We start from the raw sequence: 24451 nt of genomic DNA on the forward strand, positions 1-24451 counted from the left end.
CCGGATGAATTACGGATATCGGTAAACGACGGGACTGGTGAAAGTGCAGTTTAGTGAAGTGAAGTGATACAGACAGTGAAAGTACAGTGAAGTTACAGAACAAAGCAGTTTTCCCGCCACTTCAGCCACGCCGCGCGAGGGGAAATTAGAGCGAGCTAGGAGAATCAACGGACAGCACGATCCAGTCACAGGGTTGCCAAGAGCAGAGGAATTATCGACTGCTGCAGATTCCATGTACGTGAGTAAATCCTTTTATTTTCCTTTTCCATGCTTGTTTGTTCATATTCCTAACCTTGCCTGAGAAAATGCCGGAAGAAAGTGAAATGCTTGAGAAGCTAGTGAGACAACGCAGTGTAATTCAAGGACAATTAACTCGGCTTCAGAACTACGTGTCCAATTATGACGAAGCAAGTGGTCATGTAAACGAAATTGTAGCCAGGCATAAGCAACTCGGCAGTGTTTGGTCAAAACTAGAGGATGTAATGGACAAGATATCCGAATTATCAGATGAGCAATCTCACGACGAGAAGAGAGCGTCACTTGAGCAAAGTTACTTCACGTTAGAAGCTAAAATGCTTTCAATAATAGACAAAGACTCGACGAGAAAAAATAATACATGTAAGCCTGAAACTAAATCTCCAATCAAGCTCCCAGATGTAACTTTACCAACGTTTGACGGAAACTATACTCAATTTTCATCGTTTCAAGATATTTTTGTAGCCCTCATAGAAAAAAATGAAACCTTGTCAGACATACAAAGATTGCAGTATTTACGGCTTTCGTTAAAGGGTGATGCATTACAAACGATCGAGAATTTGCAACTCACCGGTGCTAATTACAAGGTCGCCTGGGATTTGATTCAGCGCAAATACAATAACCCAAAGTTAATAGCCGCTGCTTACGTAAGTGACATTTTGAATGTATCTTCAGTCACTAAGGAAAGTGTAACAGAATTAAGAAAGTTCACGACTACGATTAGAAGTTCTATAGAAGCATTAAGAAACATTCAGGGAGACGCGGACTTAATTGATATTTTTCTCGTTCAGTATCTTTCAGCCAAATTGGATAAATGTACGAGAAGGGACTTTGAGAAACAATCAAGCAACAAAGAATTCAGTACCATAGAAGAATTGCTTATATTCTTAGAAGCTAAGTGCAACTATCTACAGAAATTCGAAGCGAATGAACCTTCGACATCAACGAAGTCGTTTTCAAGGTCACCAGCTGTTAGTAACATCAGGCCAAGAACGCCACAAGCATCTAACACGTATTTTACTGCGTCGAGCAAAAGCTGCATCTACTGCAGAGATGCATCTCCTTTTCACCCTTTATTCAGATGCCAGTCATTTTTGAAATTGACGAATAAACAGAAATATAAATTCCTGCATGAGAACCGCATATGCACGAATTGTTTGCGTTTTGCTAATCACTCAGTGTTAAATTGTAAAGCCGGCTCTTGCAGGTACTGTAGGTTGCGTCATCACACGAGTTTGCACAAAGAAAGGGGTGGCGAGCGCCGTGTACCTCCCCTCCTTCCAGGAAGATCAGCTGCGAACGAAACAAGCAGTGTTTCCAACCCTCAAATCGGAGAGGGAACCAGTTCATCGTATTCAGTAAAGAATAAGAACCAGAATGTTTTGCTGGCTACTGCCTGTGTTCTAGCAAAGAACAAAGATGGAAAATACTTGCCCTGCCGCATCTTATTGGACCCGGGGTCTCAAGTGAACCTCATTGGTATGGATATGGTACAACGTCTTGGGTTACGAAGACAGAGACAAAATACGTTGATACAGGGAATAAGTTCCAACACTGTAAATTCACCTTATGCTGTGAATGTGGAATTAAAATCAAGATTCAATGAATTTACTGTAGAGGCACAATGTTCTGCCTTGAAAAATATTACGGAACGTTTGCCTGCAGAAAAAATGGATATTTCAACATGGGAGATACCTACAGATATTGACCTTGCGGATGAAAACTTCAATGTTCCTGCCAGGATTGACATTTTAATTTCTGCAAGTATATTTTTCGATATCTTACTGCCAGAGAAGATGTCGAAGCAAGGACCTTATCCTACGTTACAAAATACACAGTTTGGCTGGATTGTAGTGGGCAACACTCCAGGAACAACGTCACATCCAAGCAGATCATTCTTTATACAGGGTGAGCCGTTAGAAATCCTTTTACATCGTTTCTGGTCGGTGGAAGATTTGTCGGAAGAAATTATGTCGCCTAAAGAAAAGAAAATGGAAGCACATTTTCGCCAAACTACAGAAAGGAATGAAGATGGCACTTACACGGTACGCTTGCCTTTGACGGAAGATAGATCAGCATTAGGGGAATCTTTGGAATATGCACACTCCAGATTTTTACAGTTAGAACGCCGACTAGAGAGAGAACGGGAATTGAAAGAAGAATATGTGGAATTTATGAGCGAGTACGAGAGATTACACCACATGCAAGCAGTGCAGGAAGTGCGAGAGGCGCCAGCAACGGGAGACATCCGATATTTCATCCCCCATCACCCAGTTGTGAATATAGCCAGCTCCACGACGAAAGTACGGGTCGTATTCGACGCCTCAGCAAAAACGACCAGTGGCAGGTCACTCAATTGTCTACAAAGTGCAGGACTGGTTCTACAAGAGGATCTGTTCGGGTTACTACTTCGCTTCAGGACTCATATAATCGCTCTGAAATCTGATATTGAGAAGATGTATAGGATGATTCATATGCACCCTTCTGATAGGAAATTACAGTGCATATTATGGAGAAAATCTCACGACGAACCACTGATGATCTACGAATTAAACACTGTAACTTATGGCCTGACATCTAGCTCATATCTAGCAACTAAATGCCTACAGCAACTAGCGACAGACGAAATGCACAACTATCCACAAGCTGCTGAAATACTGAAGAGAGACTTTTATATAGATGACTTGCTGTCAGGGCAAGAAGACGAGAATCAAGCCATTAATCTACGTAAAGAACTGTCAGCATTATTATCGGCAGGAGGATTTAAGCTACGAAAATGGGCATCCAATTCTGCAAGAGTAATGGAAACTATACCTTTAGAGCTACGGGAAGTTAAAGAAACGATTCTGTTTAACGACGACAGTACAAAAACTCTAGGCGTCAATTGGAATACCACCGCTGACACTCTTTGCATATTAACAGACGGAGATTCAGCGCTAGCGCCAGAACGCAATACTGAGTTGGCTACACTCGTACCGGCGAAGAAACATCATCTTACAACCTACCCCCTACGCAGCGATCCAGTACACGAGAAAGCAGACACCAACGCTTGTTGTGTAAACAATCATCCAGCTATCAACAATGAAAGAAACAGTAAGGCTGCTGGCTGCAGCAAACCTCCTTACGATAAACAAAGCTTTTCGACGATACGTGCGAAGAAAGAAAACAATTTGACCTGCTACGATTTGAACGTTCAAGAAACATTAAGCAAGCGCAGGGTTGCCAGTCAAATCGCGCAACTCTTCGATCCTCTCGGAATTATTGGGCCTGTTATTGCACTGTTTAAACAATTTCTACAGAAACTATGGAAATTAAATGTATCCTGGTACGACGAGTTACCTTCAGATGTATTAAACGAATGGAAGACTTTACAAGCACAAATATGCCATATCTCAGACATTAAGGTTCCACGATGTATTTTACCTAAAGGGAAGATAATAAACATTCAAATTCACGGGTTTTCTGACGCGTCTGAGATAATGTACGGCGCGTGCATTTACGTCAGAACTGTAACTGCAGGAGGAGAAGTTAATTCACGGTTATTGTGCAGCAAGGGGAAAGTTGCACCGATTAAGAAAATAACTTTACCTCGTCTTGAGCTGTGCGCAGCACTTATCTTGGCAAAATTAGTTAATAAAGTGATACCTTTATTGAATCTCCAAATAAACAAGGTATATTTATATACAGACTCGCAGATTGTTTTGGCATGGATCGCAAAGGACCCAGAGACATGGAAACCCTTTGTGGCAAATAAAGTGGCTCAAATACAGGAATACACGCAGGTGTGTGATTGGCGGCATGTAAGGTCAAAGGATAATCCTGCTGATATGTTATCGAGAGGAGTCGAACCCCTGAAGCTAAAGGGAAACTCACTTTGGTTCCAAGGACCAGTATTTTTAAGCCAATCAGATCAAGATCCGAAGTTGGCCATCAACGACATCAGTTTTGGAATGAATCCACCTACAGAAGTACCAGAACGAAGGAAGGTGAAAATAACCTCATTGGTAACTACACACAAATCAGATGAAATTCTTACGCGATTCTCTAACCTTTTCAGAATGATAAGAGTTATGGCACTTTGTCATATTTTCATTGATAATTGCAAGGGGCCCACGAAGAGAAATGTTTGTACTTCGAAACTGAATGCCAAGGATTTGCAACGAGCCACAGATACGTGCATTAAAGTAACGCAAGCCTTATTCTACGCGCAGGAAATAGAAGACTTAACACACAAGAGAGAAGTTTCTCCGAACAGTGGAATAAAAGATCTGTATCCATTTCTCGACGCCGATTCCATTGTTCGCGTGGGCGGACGTTTACAAAACAGCGATCTAGCTTTTGAAGCTAAACATCAGATAATCTTGCCTCCTAAGGGCCATCTTACACGGCTGTTAATTGAATACGAACATCGCAGATTACTTCATGCTGGAACACAGTTACTACTTTCCTCTATCAGACAAAAATATTGGATCGTCCGGGGAAGACAAATAGTTAAGCACATCCTACACTATTGTATTAAATGCCATAGACTTAAATCAGAAGCTAGTAAACAACTGATGGGACATCTACCGGAGCACATAATCCGAGCCGCTTATCCATTCAAGTACAGTGGCGTAGACTACGCGGGACCGATAAGGATAAAGACTGGAGCGCCAAGGAGCAAATCGACGAGAAAATGTTTCATTGCACTTTTTGTGTGTTTCTCAACGAAGGTTGTACACGTTGAAATTGTTACCGATTTAACAACTGAAGCATTTTTAGCTGCATTGAAAAGATTTATATCCCGAAGAGGAAAATGCGCAGCCATTTACAGTGACAACGCCAGTACCTTTCGAGGTGCACACAGAGAACTTCAGGAACTACGCAATATGTTTGAATCTACACAGTTTCAAGATGTCATTCAAGACTACGCTGCAAATGAGCACTTTGAATGGAAATTCATACCGCCAAGAGCGCCAAATTCCGGTGGACTCTGGGAAGCGGCGATTAAATCGCTAAAACATCATCTACGAAGAGTGATGGGAAGCACCATACTAACCTACGAAGAGTTAAGTACCTTACTTTGCCAGATTGAAGCAATATTAAATTCAAGACCACTTTGCATTTTACCCGACGAATCAGATTACCAGATATTAACTCCAGGGCATTTTCTCATTGGCAGACCCATAACAACCTTCCCAGAACCTGACCTTACCCTCATACCTGACAATAGACTCAGCAGATACCAGCTGATACAGAAGATGAGAAGATCCATTTGGAAGCAGTGGAATAAAGAATACCTCCATTCTCTTCAACAACGCCAGAAGTGGACCTCCTCCACCAAAAACTTGTCTCCAGGGACAGTTGTACTGCTGAAGGAGGACGACGTACCCCCACTACAGTGGAAACTAGCTAAGGTGGAAGCGGTGCATCCTGGGAACGATGGACTAGTGCGTGTAGTGATAGTGAAAACGAAAGACGGAGGTTTTAGAAGAAGTGTTAGTAAAATTGTGCTCCTCCCCATAGGTAAAGACGGAGATTAGTTGAATTATGTTCATTCAACCGGGGGGAGTATGTTCGGGAATGAAAGCATTCTGCTGCGAGCCGTCTGCGGCGCATGCGCGCGCAGCGAATAGGACTTGACTTGCTCATGTGAGCTCGGCCGTGCAAGATACTACGCGCGCGTCTCCTACTATCTACGATATTAGACAGTTGTAATTACGGTTCTACATACCAATATGTATTCTTTAGTATTATAAATATTCTAAAATCTAAATCGATGTACCGTATTATTCATCTGGTAGAACTACGCCTAAGGTAAAACAGTTCCCTTAAATTACCAGAGTATCAACGAATCAGAAGTCGGTCATTACCGCAACAATAATATTGAAAATGAAAATATCATTTACCGAACTAACATACTACGATTGGCAAAGATAATACAAAATAACATGAATTTTAGCATCATATAAAGATATATAAACACTCTTCTTTATCATTATACTGAGAAAATTATTCATCGAACATTCTTAATAAATATGTTACTTTCATTTAAAACTGTCTGCAATTTTATCAGTTATTTTCTAATCAACTTCTTTGTGCTGTCACCTGGCGTCTCGGGAAATAAATCATCCAAGCTATACTCAACTTCTGTTCTCAACATCCGAAGAAATTCTTTAATTCTTCTTCTTCTTAGAAAGTTCCTCTCTCATCTTCGATCACGGAAGAGCACCAGCTGATGAATTTCAAATTCTGAATTATTACCGAGATCTGATTCGAAGTTCTGCCGATGCTTCTGTTCACTACATTCAATTAATTCACTTCGCAACGCCCTAACTTTCATGGAAAGTGCTTCTCACGCTTGCAAACTATATTAGACGATGATGTGAATTGTCAATCCGCCTATGTTCAAAGACCCTTCAAAATTATCGCTCACTTAATTAACAGCTGTGCAATGTGAATGCACACTACCTGTGTATCAACTGAAATATCTTATTTGCAGCATAATTAATGTATGGTAGCACAAACTATATACCGGGTGTTTCAGAAATAATTGAGGGGTTGCAAATATTTATTGCGAGTAAAGTAATGAACTTACGTTAATGAAACAAGTCTAGAACGAACGAGGAAGGCAGGTTTTCTTTTTTTGACACCTAGAAATGTTTGCATCAACATGGGCCTGACGATAGTATCTATCGCTTCTATGATACGATCCCTTAGGGTGATGACATAGTGCTCATATTTTATGTTTTATTATAGACATTTCGTCAGGTTTCGGCGTTACTAGAGTTGACGAGCTGTATCATTGCGGGTGAACCCTGCCCAAGCCCGGCTGCGCAGTAGCAAGGGGGAGGAGCTACCGGCTGCGCGTCATTATTCTTGCGTTCTATCCTTGCTGTCGAACACCCAAAGGGCGAGTAGGTGGCAACTACATAAACGTATCTCTCTCACACTCTGCGCGGAGTAGCCAAGGTCACCCGCAAAGATACAGCTCGTCAACTCTAGTTCCATAACTCCTTTTGTGTATGAGTTACGAATTTCTTAGAATGCAAATACAGTAAAACCTCGTTAATCCGGGCCCCGATAAGCCGGATTTCGGTTAATCCGGACAGGCAAAAGGCCAAAACAAAAAGCCGAATGGAAGGTTTTAAATGTGGCTAGAAGTCAACAAGAGAACTTCCCAAAGAAATGGCAGTCAATCACTGATGAAATCTGTTTCCCGCAGATATTGTACTGTACTGTATAGTGTATTTAGGCCTATGCCCTTTAAATACACCATAATAAACGTATGTTGTTGCTATAAACTAAGTTTTAATGCACTTTCTACTGTTCTTTTAGGTTATTTCAGTTAATCCGGACTTTCGTTAAACCGGTCAACTTATCCCCCCATTAGTCCGGATTAACGAAGTTTTACTGTATTGTGTTTCTAAGTTACGTGTAAATGTTATAACACTTAATGCCACAGATTAGGACCACTTTTCTAAGGTACTTAAAACCGTAAGGCAATAGTTTAATTTACTCAGCCCCAAGCCCTCCCCGTAATCCAATTAATTTAAATAGCATAAAGTAACATTTAATTTAATATATGGCAGGATTAAACAACTTGTATAATAAATTGTAATATACTGAGGATTAAATTATCAGAACTTTTACCCCCCCTACCCCCCGCCACTCTTTCGTCTTTAGATGGCGCTGGTGATAAGGTATGAGTTCCCCCACCCGAAATAAAATTTTGACTGCGGGACTGCTGGTAACAAATACAAATTTTCATACCTAATAGAACCTATCTCCCAAAATTAAATCGTAAATACAGCCAGTGAGTGGCCATCCGCGCCAAAGCAAAAAGCTAAATTCGTACAGTATGTATATGTCGTAGGGTTTTCAACCCTGTAGAACGGGGGAACGAACCAATGGGGGTGTAGCTCATCCCCTAAATTGCAACACTTGCTTGCCGCGACGGCCCCGATAGGGGCCAATCAGTAACTGATCTAAGTTAAGTAAATGACGTAACAGTTGTTTTATCCAAACCCTTCTGACTGAGAACGGCAGATAAGGGAATAATGATAACTCACCCTGTTCGATATCGTGTAGAACCTTCCTCCGCCTTCACCTATTCGCGATCATCAACCAAAAAGCCCCTTGAACCCCGATTCTCCTATTTTTGTCACTTTTGCTTGACCTTCACTCACCTTTCCCCAGAAAACCGTCTCGCCGCTTCCTGTGGCAAAACGTCTTTCTCAACAAAATCCAACTACAGGTCTGGGCAAGTTAGAACAAGTTTGTGCAAGATTGTACACGATTTCGATCTAGGATGTTACGATGTATGTGTGTGTGTGTGTAGCGCGCGTTGCCTGGAAATTATCCTGAAAATTATGCAAAATTGTAAACCACATTTATTGTAAAGAATTTCAACTTCGTACGGAGATTTGCAGTTTCTGTTTGGTCTTTAAATGGAAAATAAAGTAGGCATCTGGTGTAGCATCTGGCACTTGTAAAAACAACATACTCACATTGTTAATGTTAACGACTTTTAGGTAAAGATACATCAACAATAGTGTGCAGTACTTTGTGGATTTTAGAAAAAACAACGTGTGATAAGCAGTCATAAATTGGCATGGCATTGTTACCAGAAACAATAGTGCTGTGCGTGGGGCAGATCCTTCTTCCCACACGAGGCAATGCAATTACCCGCTCACCGCATTGATCGTCGGTTTTAAGCTGATAGATGAAATGATTAACTCTCACCCGGTGAAATCTCTCATTCCCCCCGCTTTAGTATTTCTGCGTCAATTCTTTGTCGCAACATTAATCTCCGAGCAATAACAATGCACGCGAAATGAGGACGTATGCTCACCCAACGCATTAATGTCTGCCCTGAATTGACAAATCCCCTTCCAGATTTCGAGGATGACTCTCCCACACCCCCTACGCCACTGTCCACTCTTCCCATTTTTTCCTCTCTCTCTCGCTAACTTTTTCTGCCTTTTTCCCCCCCGTCCCATCTAACCCCTCTATATTCGAAAATTCTGGATCCAGTACATTTTCCCGTTCCTCTTTTTATCGCAATTCTGAAATCCAGTCATGCTATGTGAGAGCTTTGTATGATATCTCTGTCCCTACAATATCAACGTTAATGCAATGTCCAAAGCCCTTTTCTCCTTGACTGACTTGTCATAATATTGACAGGAAAATTAACTTTACCATTAGTGTCTCGAAAGGCTTCCAATTTGAGTTTGCTGTATTCATTTTTTAAACATGAAAATGTTAGTCTCATACGCATGCAAACCACAATTCCATTTTAGAAACAAAACTTAATTTAACCACTCTATACGTTAATTAAGGCGCATAGTGAAACAAGAATCGGGAGGTGCTGGGATGAAGCAATTCAATTACGATGAAGTTCCTTTCTCGAGGACTGGTAGGATTTCGAATTCATTGAAACTTTTTAGCTATAGCCTGTCTCACTTATCTCTGGAGCTAGGTAGCGCATAGCGTCAGAGAAGTGGGAGAAATCGAGTGGGCAGAGCGTATCAGTACACGCTGCTGGAAAGTCTGGTAGCTGCAGTCGCTTTCCCCCTCTCCATGCAATCCCGTTCCTCTCACGTGTTCATTGGTGGAGCCGTCTTGAGTCACTACTTGCGCAGAGACCTGTTTTCGTTCGCCTACTTCACAGATATTTGGGACACAGTGTACTCCTTGAAAGTTGTATTATTACTAAACGCACGGCCATGGAAATGGGCGGCTGGGCAGAATTGTGCTGGTGCCACATATGGAAAAAACAAAGCGAGAGTTGGACAAAAGTCGCTGGTTCCCGCGCAATGTGTGGAATCATAAACCGGGCTGCCTTGCCATCGAGCGTTAGACCGACCTCTCCCCGGGGCATACAGTTGTCATCCCTGACCTTTCGAGCAAATACTCTGTCCGTATCACATGGATTACAAACACCAATTCTACAACGAGATCTTTCATTCTCTTAAACCTCCGAACACACGGGGTTGTGCTCCGACGTGGCAACAGCGTGAATTTCTGCCACCCGCCTAATTTCATGGCCGTGCGTTTAGTTCACGTATCCAAATTTCATGCAGTCGATTTCTCATTTAACAATGCAAAGTGTTTGATATTGCAACGCCCCTTGTGGGTACGTACTTACATGTTATTTACCACGGCTACAGATATCTTAATCTCAGGGGGATAGGTTCTTTGTTTGAGAATTCCAAATAAGAAAGCGTTTTATAGCCAAGAGGATATAGTAAAATGCGGATCTATATTCTGAGAACTTGACAAAATACAGAGAAATTATATATATATATATATATATATATATATATATATATATATATATATATATATATATATATGTGTGTGTGTGTGTATGTATGTATGTATGTATGTATGTATAATTGAAAAGGCTTCTTCTTCTTTTAAATGGCTTCTTCTTTTAAAAGGCTTCTTCTTCTTTTAATATGGAAAAAGCTTCTTCTTCTTTTATTATGGAAACGGCTTCTTCTTCTTTTAATATGGAAAAAGCTTCTTCTTCTTTTATTATGGAAACGGCTTCTTCTTCTTTTAATATGGAAAAAGCTTCTTCTTCTTTTATTATGGAAAAGGCTTCTTCTTCTTTGATAATCGAAAAGGCTTCTTCTTCTTTTCTTCGTTTAATTTATTATCTTCCTTTAAAGCGTAATCTTATTTATGTGCAGGCTTTTCCCCCGCTTCTTTGTCAAACAATACAAGCTATACTTGTAGAAAGAGTAGGGTCGACTAAACTGACAATAGCGCCACCTCCTATTTGACGACCAAAGGGGAATAACCAGGATCGCTAATAACAAGCGCTGCCAATGGCCCAGTGCGACTAATGAAGAGCGCAACCGAAAAGTGCTTCGGGGCGTCTAATTTGACACAGCGCCACCGGGGACAAACAACCAAAACACTGACGATCTTCTCCTCGTCAGGAAAATATAAAGAGATTGAGATGCATTTCTGAATTCATTTGCTCACTTAATAACTTTCCTAAACGTTCCATATGCGGCCATATTCTTAATTCTTTTATTTTACTATATACATCAGTCTATTTACTTCTTTTATAGTATTTGAACTCTTCTTTTATATATTTCTCAATTTACTATAATATATATAATCCATCTTCTCCGCTCTAAGTTTTTTATAATCTCCTTCGCTCCTCTTTATATAGCGTGCTGCCATCTCTTGTCGATTCCGAGAAACCATTCCTCCTTGCAACATTCATTGTGTCGTGCGAAACTGGCACGTGACAATATTTGATCAGTAGATCAGTAACCTAATGGCTTGTTAACCTGATTTGAATTTGATTCATAACCCAATAGCGATAAATTTTCAAACCCAGTGTATATATTACGCACTCTGGAGCAAGGGAACGAAATCACTAATCGTACGGAGGGAAATACGCACACCTTTAAGCTCTGACGTTCATACTAATCCGAAACAGAATAGATGAAAGCTTCAGAATTGTAACATTAGGCAAAGCGAATCCAATCTTGGGTTTAGACAAAATCAAGAAAATAATGAAGAATGCAAAAATCTTTCAAGCAGTGCAGACTAACACTAGTAAACCTTATAGTAAGTACAAGACTAATGCTGTGGAGACTATTGAACCTGTTAATTCAGATGATACAGACAGTACGGTGTCAGCTGTTGAACAAATAGTGATTGGAATAATCACTATGGAATTAAATTAAGAATATTGTTCTTTGCAAGATGGATCGGTTGCATATACAAGTAGTTTATCTCACTGTAATGAAAGTTCGGCTTTGTGGCAACCATATCTTAAATCTGGCCAAACTTTTGCCTATGCAAATAGCTCACTGGCCTCCCCGATGGCGTAGTGTTACCGTTGTCGCCTTGTAAACAAGGGGTTGCGAGTTCGATACCTGGTGGAGGCACATGGCAAGGGTTGGAAAAACTTTTTTTTTTAAAATATGTTTAAAACAAACAGCTTTTTTGTTTTAAACATTTTTTAATGTTTTAAACAGTGTTTTAAACAAGAACCGAAAAATACATTTTTTAAACAAAAAAAACGTTTAAAACATAATGCCAAGAAGACTTATTTTATAAGAATAATGATTAATAAGGAATCTGTTAATTATCAAAGGATGGAATGTGTTCCTATTATTAAGTAAACGCTTGACTAATTTCTTAAATACACATTTATGTTAGTCTTAAATCTCGTATGTAGGCAGTTCGAGAACTGACTAATCCACATTTGCCAGACCCAACTGAGTCCACGCGGTATCACGGGTTTTGTTTTTCTATTTTTCTTTTTTTAATGCGACATTTTTTCGTGAATGCAACTAAATATTGACATAAACAACAATGTGCACATTGCGCAGTGTGTTGAGTGAAGAACAAAATGGTTTCATGTATGTAGCATACAATTTTAAAACTATTTTAAACACCTGTAAAAAAACAGCCAGGTGTTTTAAACATTCATCACGATATGCTTCCTTGTTAATTCAATATACATTTTCAGCCACTGAACAGATTGCTATGCACAATACACAGAATGACACGTATTGAATGAAAAGACATAGTTACAAAACACGCAAATAACGACAAACAATCAAACATCAAGTATCAAAATGTGTTTTAAACAAGTCTGAAAAAAACATGTTTAAAACACTTTGTTTTAAACGTTTTAAACATTTCTGAAAAAATCAAGCCATGTGTTTTAAACGTTTAAAACAAGTTGTTTACAACAGTTTCGTTTAAAACATGCTAACCCTGCACATGGCACAGTGGTTCGGATCTCACTTTAAACTGTAGGTCCAGTCCTGATTAGCTTTCTGTGTATAAAGAGGTCTCAAAAAATGAAATCAAGTCAAGCAAAAAACTTAATTTCATAAAGCCACTTGTAAGTTTATATCTTCATCTGAATCTGTAATTGCACTGAATATTAACAAATCTATTTTGAACTTCCAGACAGATACAGGTACACAAGTGTCAATTGCAAGTAAAGCAATTTGTGACAGTCAACTGCGTGGTGTACAATATCTGGACGCGGGCTTTGAATCCCGGCTTTGACGTGGGCTTTCTTTGTAAGTGTCCTCTCATCAATTTCATCATATCATCACTCATCCTCTTCTTCGCGATTAATAAATTTATTGAAATAAATAAATGAAGTGTTTTTTAGGAGTGTTACGCTACGAAGAACTTCTTATAATCTTATAAACTTCAATCATTTTATTGCATAATTTCTAAATGCGATAGAGTAAATATTCTGTATTATATGTTCTCCTTGAAATCAATTTGTTGTGTAAATTATAATTCATGTGAAACATAGGCACACTGCAAGGTAAATAGCTGTGAAAGTTCACCCACCCACTTTTGCCTATTGCTAACAAAAGTGGGCAGTAAAAATTAAACCTGTACTGTTACTATATTATAAAGTTCAAAGAACTAGCTCATGACCCGGGGTTACCCGGTTCTTTAATGAATTCTAACTATAGCTAAAATATAACTAATTTTATTTACAGGTATTTAAAAGTACAAGTACAGTATACAAAATGTAAAGTAATATATTTTACAGATTCACTATAATATAAATTTAACAACAATTTATGAACAACATTTTTAGTTCCACCTCCAAGAGCAAGAATAAATAAATTGAACGGCATTCGGAGTGTCCCTATTCATCTAATCGACCCCGAAAACTATGGATTCCACACTAATATCGGTCGTTTTCGATTATTGTTACATGTCACCCCCTTCCCACCCCACCCCTATGGGTGCCAGAGGTGTCTTGGTGTTCAATGGCATTGGGAGTGTCACTATTCATTTTAGCAACCCAGAAAACTATCTGTTCCTTACTAATATCGGTCTTGTCTATGTCACCCCCCTAATCCCACCCCTGGGGGTGCCAGACGTGTCTTGGAGTTGAATAGCATCATTGGAAGTGTCACTATTCATCTTAGCGACCCCGAAAACTGTGGATTCCACACTAATATCGGTCGTTTTCGATTGTCTTTACATGTCACCCTTCCCACCCCCAACCGCTAGGGTTGCCAGGAGTGTCTTACCCCCACAGTATTTCTTTCCAGATTTTAAGTCATATGTGTACCAAGTTTGGTCATCGTGAACGTCACCAATTAGCATAGAGATTCCGAAAACTATGGATTCGACACTAATCTTGATCATTTTTGACATTTTAATTTTCACCCCCTCTCACTCCCCATGCCGATATTTGATGAACTTGAAGTGGAACGGTATTAGGAGTGTTACTATTCATCTTAGCGACCCCGACAACTATGGATTACACACTAATATCTGTCGTTTTCGATTATCTTTGCATGTCACCCCCTCCCACCCGCACCCCTAGGGATGCCAGGGGTGTCTTATCCCCACAGTATTTCTTTCGAGATTGCAAGTGATACTGTTCCAAGTTTGGTTGAAATAGCACCAGGCGTTCGAGAGTTATGCCGGAACAAACACACATGCACACACACACACACACACACAAACATCCATTTTTATATATTAGAAGATAGATACATGCATGATAGTAGTTTGAAAAGTTATTTTTAGATAATAGGTAGAATTATGTAAATGTCATGGAAAATATACCTTAGCTTGTGTAACTTGCCATACTATTGGATGTATTAACTAGAACAATCGTTCCCGCCAAAACGAATGCAACGTTCACTCTGACAACGCTGTCGCAGATCACTGTTGCCAACTCGTAACTGACAATAACAACTATTTTACTCTATTTTTTTTATTTTGTAGTTTATGGACATGATCAGTAGACGGCAACAAATGTGGAAAATGGGTACTAATGGGTTAAATTTCAGCTTTCGATTTATGCGGTAAGCTTTGCTCAAGACTGAAAAAGTATCCACATTAAGCCATTGGGAGCTCGAAGAGAAATATCATTCATAAAGGAAGAAAGAAATACTAGTCCGGAAGCATGTGGGAGAAATGGAAACATTCAAAGCAAAGAACAGGAGGAAAGGTCGATTTGTGCAGTACGAGAACATAAAACAACAAAAACTAACTCTACTTTAAATTCCGCAGCGAAGAAAGAGGGGCCTGATGAGTACTTTCCCAGCATCCCCCCCCTGAATTTCGTTTCCTTTTTGCCCTCCGCATGTTTGCATCCGACCGGGAGGGGTTGATGGTGCATGAAGCCTGACTCTGGCAACAGGAACCACGCTGGCGTTTGCTCTAGACGAGAGGGAGACGCCAGAAATGTAAAACAAGCATCCTGAGAAATAAAAAAAATCATGCATTTCACTAAAAAGAGTTCGATAAGAAGGAATAAAAAGATGAAAAGCAGAGTAAAAGCAGTGTGAAGGTTTGATCTGAAAGTTTTTCAAGAGAGGAACAAACTTGAGATAGTTTCTTAGATAATTACATGTTATTCTGAAATATTTGTAGTCGTGATTCTTTGTGTTCAAATCTAGTAATATTATTCCAATATAATTCTTGAATTGTTTACTAAAACTCGAAGGAAGGAGATATGTTTCTCATATGGGGATAAACCATTGAACTATATATAACACGGAAGGACTGCTTTACGGCACAAAAGTGAGCCATTCTCTCGCTTAGTTACGCCATGAAACGAGGGAAGAAAAGCTGAAGCCAGGCCCGTACTCAGGGGTGGCAAGGGGGTCATGCCCCCCACTCCCTCGAGTCATGAAATATTTTGATGCAAACCTACACAAAAACATGGATAATTTTTAAGATTTTGCAAGAATTTAGATTTTCTACTTGTATAAATGAATGAGTTGTCTCTGGAGAGAAGCAGATTCCAGAAGTTTGCAGTCTACAATATTTAGTAATTTTTGTTTTATAACCATATATGTGAAGCTACTAAATGTTGGCCGCGGTGGCTCAGTCGGTAACGCGTCTGACTACCATGCTCAAGGTCCCGGGTTCGATCCCCGGCCGGTTCAAATCCGGGAACTTTTCTAACGATGGAAGCGGCCCCGGCGCCCACCCAGCGTCGAATAACATGGGTACCTGGGGGAAACCCTGGGGGGTAAAGGCGGTCAGGGGCGTGATGCTGATCACATCACCCCCACTCACGACCGGATCAAGAAAGTGTGGGGCGTTACCCCCACACCCCCTATACGCCTTCATGGCGTGGTGCTAAGCACAGGGGAGCACTTTTTTTTTTTTTTTTTCTAAATGTTCCAATTTGTGCGGGAAAGTTTACCATATTTAATCCCTGTTTTGACTTTTTTCGAACTGCAGTCTTGATGAGAAAATGTTTTCTTTTTGCGGATAAATCACATTCAGACATGTTCTTCATTATAAGGATAATTCCACAGCGTTGGTGGTCACATTTAGGGTACCAATTCCCATGGCAGAAGGGGGATCTCCCACCTTCCCACTAACGATCTTGTTCTATTAAAATTTTTCGCACATTAAAATTTTCCGAGGGTAAGATTTTGTGTTATAACAACAAAGATAAGGAATTAGTTTGGAGTTCAAAAATTCTTTACTAAGAATAACATCATAAACACATACATAGAAGGAACAACAAAGTTTTTTGTCAGCCTGTGTGTGAATGTTGCATAGATCTCTTGTTCTCTCTCTCTCTCTCTCTCTCTCTCTCTCTCTCGTACTTCTACAATCATAGATAAGATTTTAAAATTATATAATATTATATATATATATATATATATATATATATATATATATATATATATATATATATAATATTATAAGGTGGGTGTCATTGTCACCCTAGGCCCCTAGAAATTAAACCGATCTGTTATTTCTCCTCCACTTCTCACCTTTTTTCGTCGGGAATAAGACATAGCACTTACATATTAATTTATTAGGAAACTAATGTCGTATTAAACTTTCTCATTTTTTGACCCCCCCATCTAGTTATCTTTAATTTGCAATCGATTTTGCAGATGTGAACAATAACATATACTGCTTCAATGAAGATGGCACAACCGACTGTCCTTTTATTAGCCACATTTCTTGAATGCTAACTTTTCTTTTCATCGAATGGGACGGAAAAGAGTAGGTAGGCTACATAAAAAAAGTGTGTCAGCTACATCTAGATAGGGGTTGAAAATTTGGTACAGGGGGTGAGAAAATCATTCTTGTCCTGGGCGCTGAAATCTCTAGCTACAACTCTGATAAGGAAATATTTCCTTTCGCGAGACCATTAGATTTACACCTTTATAAAAACATAAAGTATGAAATTTAATTATCATTTTTAATAAAAAGTAATAATTAAATAATATCTAAAACTTATTAAAAACATTTCACCTATCTTATAATATCTTGACATTTTGAACAAATCGTTAAAGGAAATAATTTGCTAGTTTGTAAATTAGCAAATTAATTTGTTTATAAATATATATATATATATATATAAATAAATAAATTAATAATATTAATTCATTATTTTATAATTGACATATATTTCATGACACACACACACACACACACACACACACACACACACACACATATATCTCCGAGGTTTCGGACTTGGCCCCCCTCTGAAAAAAATCCTGGGTACGGGCCTGGCTGAAGCAGACGAATTTTTCTAAGTGGGGTTGACTGTATTATAAACCCGAGAAAGTATGAACCCCCCTCAGGCAGATTTGGCTACACTTAAAACAGGCTCAACATGCCCATATGAGCTTTTTGCTCAAGTGTGGAACCCCGTCTAATCCAAGATTTTTGTAAAAATGCTCTTCGGAAAGTATGAACCCCCCTCAAGCAGATTTGGCCATACTTAAAACAATGCCAAGTTCCCATATGATTTTATTGTTTATAGTGTGTTTTTCTGTCAAAATCCCAGGAATCTTGAATTGATATAAAGCTCATATCTATTGGGTTCTGAGACCCAGTAGAGTGTGGTGCATGGTTTTTATTGCCTTGTAATAAAGGCTCGGGTTTCAATCCTGGTAAAAATGTAAAGCCTCCCCTGATGGCAAAATGTTAATATTGTTGCTTTGTAAACAAGAGGCTCGGGTTTGAGTCCTGATAAAATTTATAAGATTGAAATACATGTTGCAAAATAATATTTCCATATGTGAGATTTTGAGAATAATTATTCCTAGTTGATATACAACTCCCAGATCTGAAACCTGGTAAAAAGTGTTGTTCAACAGAGCAAAATTATTCTCTATTGGGAACCACCCGCTCAGCCATACAATAGGGGAAAAGCGGGCAAACATAATTAATTGCTTGCATGTTTTGCCGGCACGCAAGAGATATAATCTACACAGCTAGAAGGGAACATTAATGATTTTTCTGTGCGATTCACTGAAGAGGCCATTAATTTTTCTGTGCGACATGTAAAAGTGTAACAAAGATTATTGAGATAAAAATACATATCTTCTGGCATAGTGGCAATGAACTGTTTTTCATGCTGAAAGCAATTCTATTCTGATAATATGAGCCTAGGCAAAGACTTAGAAAATATTATGGCAGTTCAAAATCCAATTTTGTCTGTATTAAGGTCTCAGAACCCAGTAAAATGTGGGCATATTCCATATTGAGAAGTGTTAATATTGTTGCATTGTAATCAGGGGCTTTGGGTTCGAGTCCTGATATAAGATTGAAATATATACAACTGCCCACACATAAGATATTCACTGCTAGCTGATAATACAATTGAAATTTGTGTGTTGTATAACAGCATAATAGAAGCAAATATCTTCTAGAATTGCTCTGTGACCCTCTCATTTCTTACATCATAGACATATGATTTTTCACCTATGAGAATAACACTACATATGGTGTCATCAGGTAAAGCCTCATGGAATTCACAGATAATTTTAATATTTGTCCTGTCATTCACCACAACTTGTTTTCTTTTTGAAGTGTTGATTACAAACATAGGTCTCTGTGCTTTGAATTCATCTGGTGTGTAATACATGTCAGTATTGCCAGTAGTGACCCTTTTGAATGCCGTAAATGCTTCATATAATTTAAGGAAATCATTCTTGGACATGTCTAAATTGTAATTTTCTCTAGGAAATACCTCATTTCTGCCATTTTTAAGATATATGTTCTTGATGTTGCAGTTATCAAATCTACTTGAATTTTTTTCCTGATTGTTGTGTCTTCCATTCTGAAACAGTACCACCACAAAATCAGGAATGTCATATTGTATACTGGAGAATGAATTTGTAGCATCAAACTCATAATAAGTACCAGATGCGGGCTTCTGTACACATTGATATGTATAAAATTGCAGAGGAATCTTTGGATTTTTTATTATATCTGCTTTGTATTTAAGAGCATAACTGGCTTCATATTCAACAACTGGGATTCTTAGCTCCATAGTCTGAATAATGCATTTGCCTGCATCTGGTAAGGTATTAGGCAGAGCTTCTCCTGTAGGGTTTAATGTGCTGTACCTCATCAAAGTATTTTTATCATTGGCAGCTCTTCTAAATGTGATTCTTAAACCACCCTTCCACATAATATCTTTGTAATCCGAGAAGAATCCTGGCAACAGGCGCATGGGGAACAGCACTGTGTGATTCTTAGATAATATCTTATCACCAGCCTCAAATCCACCTATTTTGTAGTAAGAAGCCTCGGTTTTGGACAATTTTAGTGTGGCCAAAGCTGTGGAGGAATGCCGGGATAATCCACTCTGTTTATAACAACACCATGCTTTCTGATCTCAATTTCAGAGAACAGATGCGGCACAAAATTGTCCACCAATCTTATATTTGAATTTGCCGGATAATCTGTACCATCGAGCTTTACAACATCAAATTTGATGTATAGATCTGCTCTGTGGGGGTGTATGAAACCATCCCCTACATCAAGATCAACCTCAATTTCTGTGTTGGGTTGATTTAAATTTGCAAATGTCCTCCTGTTTGGAGGGAATGATTGTAGCTCATAACTCTCAATATTTTCCATTGTATGTATTTTTATTTAAATATTAATCTCTATGATAGCAGTTGTTGTGGCTCCAGCAAAATCAACTAATTCTTCTTTTTCATTAGTGACCATCAATTCAATATAATCTATTCTATTATGGCACACAGGAAAATATAATGTTGGGGATGGATTGTAGATGATTGGCTCCATAAATTCAGAATTAGGTTTGAATGTTGCAATGATGCCAGTTTGTTTGTGAGTGCCTATGCCATTTGATTTGGTGATCATACCCTCAGCCACATTACAGTGAATATTCAAAGTCTCTATGGCTAAGAATTTAGGTATATTAATAGCAGTGTGTTTGATGGCCGGTTCAAGATTTGTGTTGTTCTCAAAGCCTAACAGCTCTCCTATAGTACCCAGATCCACTGTTTCTGTAGCAGATACAATCTCTACTCTGTGAGTGACAGAATTTTGACTTAACACTACACCTCTGGGTAATTGAGCATTTAGAGTGGATAGATTATATTGCCCTGGAGTGATGACAATTTTTTGATCCCCTACTGCAATTTTGTTGTTGTGGTGTGTAATATTAGGGATCAAGTACATGCCATAAAATGCTCTGAGAGCTATTGTTTTGGGATACACTATGTCATCATGTAATCTGAGTTTCAATATTGAATTTTGGCTGGTGAGATGGAATACCCCCATGATGTTTCAGATACCACAAGGCTTTTTGAAAATCTTCAATTGATGGTTTATTTATTTGAGACATATATCTCAGAACAGATAAACACAAATGTCCGCAATTAACATCTTTGAAGTTTTGAACACGGGCATTATTGTAATAAAGATTAGCTGAATTTAGATATTTTATTAAATTTTCAGGTGGAACACCTCCAAATGAATCAAACACAAATGCCTCATTGTTTAAATATTTAAGATAGCAGATCCAGTGAGTGCCCTGATTTTTGTACTTATCCAAATTAACAATGCCACACTCTTTGTTGAGTGGTTGTTCTGGTAAAGAATCAGACATGTACACACCTCTAAAATTTTTGATGCCCAGTGGCTTGATTAAAGCTTCAATATCTTGGTTTGTAAGCGGCTCTTGTTTTTTTTAAACTTATTCATGGCTCTCTTAACACCTTTGCCTTTTTTCTCCATGGCCAGGTTATGGCGCCTCAATTCATCTAATTCTGCCCTATTCTTCTTGGCATCTATTACTGTTTTTGCTATGGCAGCCGGCCAAGCTCCCAACAGCCCCGAGAGCAGCTAAGATGGCAGGGATGGTAAATATAAATCCCCCCACATGTGATTTTTTGATTGCTGTAATTTTTTTAATTGGGGGGTACTAAGCAACAATTTCATGCCATGACCCTTGGCAAGACAAGAGCTTTTTTTCTTGCGCTGCTTTTTGGTCAAAAGACTATCAATAGTTTTAAGAGATTTAAGACCTGCATAAGGTATTTGATACATAACACCCTTGGCCTTCATTGTAGGTTTATTATATACATATTCACAACCCCCACCCCAGTTTTTGTTTGGTGCTCATAGCTATGGTGGTTCCCAATGCTGCTATTTTCTCACTTAAAGAAGCATCTTTGCTTACAAATCTACCAAATGCAGCCTCTTCTAATTTCTTGTCTGCAACATGTCTCTTGTCAAGATCAGTATGTGTGTTGTATGCTATGTCATGGTCTCTGCAAGCAGCATCTAGGGGATTAACACCAGGATCACCTCTGTTTAATCTATGATCCAATTTTGTGCCTGGACCACAATACTGATAGCCTGGAATATGTAGTTCAAATGGCAGCTTGTTTATAATGTCATTAACCAAACCCCGACCCTCAGAAATATTCCAAAATTTAGGTGGTAGAGTATTAATAATTTTTATGAGATATCCAATCCCCTTAGTGTCATTCACTATAAAATTAGACAATTTGGTGCTTATCATGTCCATAATTCCAACCTTTTCATTGTAAAAATTGTGGTTGCCAGCATTTTCCTCCCCAGCTATCACCAATAACCTATCTACAAGTTTCCTGACATCATCAACCCAGACAAATTCTTTAGGCAGGGTGTTGTATTGTTTGATTCCACTGCCAGTCTTAATTTGTGACCATATGTGCTTGATTAAATTATTGTATTTTGCCCCACTGCTAGACTTGACTCTTTTTTGTGTGGGATCATTGTTCTGGTATAGAGCATCTGATTTTATTAATATTTCTTTGTAATATTCATAATCTTGATCTGTATAGCTGCCAGGCCTTTTCCTAGTCATCAGTTCCCACAATCCAGGTGTTCCGGGGTACTTAACAAAAGCACCTTTTTCTCCGAGACGAGATTCTGAATAAACAATCAGATCATCTCCCATAAATGTTACTCTGAAATTGCCAATTCTATGTATGATGCTACCATCAAGCTCTGTGTCAGCATATAAGCCAAAGACCTCATCTTTATTGTCTTTAGGTGTGGTTAAATATTTTTGAGCAAGAAGACCCAATTCAATAGGATCCTGAGTAGCTTCAATTCTTCGAGGAGCAATAGAACTAGGTGTATGAATACTGGAAAGTGGGGTGAATGGATAATCTAAAATGTTCCTAGCAGCTACAGGCCCAAGCTCTGTGATCAAATTTTGATTTTGCTCTGTAACAGTTTTGATATTCTTACCTAATTCACTAATAGCATCAATGATAGGCTGTTCTGTTTGTTTGTGTTTTTCATAAATTCCCCGGTTCTCTGATTTCCATCCCTTAAATCTTTTTACAAGATAATCTCTTAATTTAAGATCATCAATGATTGGCCTTTTCATGGTTATTTATTTATATTTCAATGTCTAGAAAATTGTTGATTTTATTTCTGTATTTGCCACTATTGGGTGTTCTTGTCATATCAATTGTGACAAACCCATAACTGTCCTGGTTCCAGCACCTACTGCAAAACTTGGAAAAATCATTGTAGCTCAAGTCCCCACCTATATATTCATCATGTATGTGTTTGAGGTTGGTATGATCTTGATGAAACACACATATAAAATTGCTGTTGTCTCGGATCAGCTGCTTCGGTATTTTTGAAAAAGTCTGTGCCAGGTAGAAGCAATCAATGTTTTTGTGTCGGCCCTGTGTAAAGAAATTTCTAACCTTGTTTTGATTATCCAATATAATATCATCAAACACAACAACAGAATTATCGAGACATTCATGAAGTGGCTTAACATCTGGTTCAAAAGTGGCTATATCCAATCCATCATATTGCTTCATCAGCTGCTGATATTTTAATTGTTCCAAGCTCTTAGAAAAGATATACAAGTGCCTGTTTTTCCAGTCTAACCAGTTGGGTGCCAATAAAAAATTATCAATCATTAGTGTAGTTTTACCACAAGCAGATGGCCCAACAATAAGACACCTAATATTATCAGGCAGCAAGTTGCCATTTCTCTTATTCTGTTGTTCAGGTTCTGGCAGCCTTTTTATAACATCCCAGGTGCTCATATTATTATTTTGTTTGCATCGATCCAGCTGTGTTCTGGAAGTCCTAGCCATTTGACAAGTAATTTGTTGCCTTTTCTGCGGATGATTTTTTCTATGAGATATGTGTCAGGCTGTTTAGTTTTGCTGAGCTCTTCTTCATAGAATCGGCCTTTGAGAATTTCTCCTCGGTGGTCTTTTATTATATATGTGTTAAGGGTCCCGGGTTTAACTTGAACCACTGTAAATAATTCAGTGCTCCAGTTTCTTGTAAAGCCTCTTTTGAATAAGTGCTTATATTTGCTGATTCTTACTTGATCACCCACCTTGTATTTGGCCTTTCTTGTTGTTGGCTGGTATCTAGGATAATAAACAGTCCTGATCAATTTTTGCTCATCAGATGAAGTTACTTCAGAGGGTTTCATGTTGATTTTGGAATGGACCGAGTTGTTATATTTATGTAGAAGTTCTGGAAGAATATTAATCCATTTATAATTACCTTGGAGGGTAAATTGTTTATACATAAGATTTTTTAGGGTTTTGTTGAATCTCTCTACAATTGAGGCCTTGAGATCACTGTAACTCGAGTAATGTTTTATTGACTGGCTTTTAATAAATTGTTGAAACACTGAATTATAAAATTCTTTGCCATTATCTGTTTGCAAATAGCGCGGGGATCTTCCACTCTGATTGATGATTGTTCTGATGGCTTCTATAACACATGTTCCAGTCTTGGATTTGAGTGGCACAGCCCAGGCAAATTTTGAAAATGTGTCTATTACAGTGAGTAGATACTTGTAGCCCTTGTTGATTTTGTCTAAGTTTTTCAACTGTCCACTTGCTATTTCAATCAAGTCGCTCTGCCATAAATCATCTATGCCTTTTGTGACTACTGGGAG

At 38.6% G+C, this 24451-nt stretch overlaps 1 protein-coding gene across 1 annotated transcript; it reads left to right on the forward strand.

The window, feature by feature from the left end:
* Positions 1–305: 305 nt before the first annotated feature.
* On the forward strand, positions 306–5777 carry LOC146004786 (uncharacterized). Its single transcript, XM_083143809.1, has one exon. The coding sequence runs from the start codon at positions 306–308 to the stop codon at positions 5775–5777; it is 5472 nt and encodes a 1823-aa protein (XP_082999935.1).
* Positions 5778–24451: the final 18674 nt, after the last annotated feature.

This window comes from Lepisma saccharinum, chromosome 22 (genome assembly GCF_977018435.1).
Source record: "Lepisma saccharinum chromosome 22, izLepSacc3.1, whole genome shotgun sequence".
NCBI classification, from domain to species: domain Eukaryota; kingdom Metazoa; phylum Arthropoda; class Insecta; order Zygentoma; family Lepismatidae; genus Lepisma; species Lepisma saccharinum.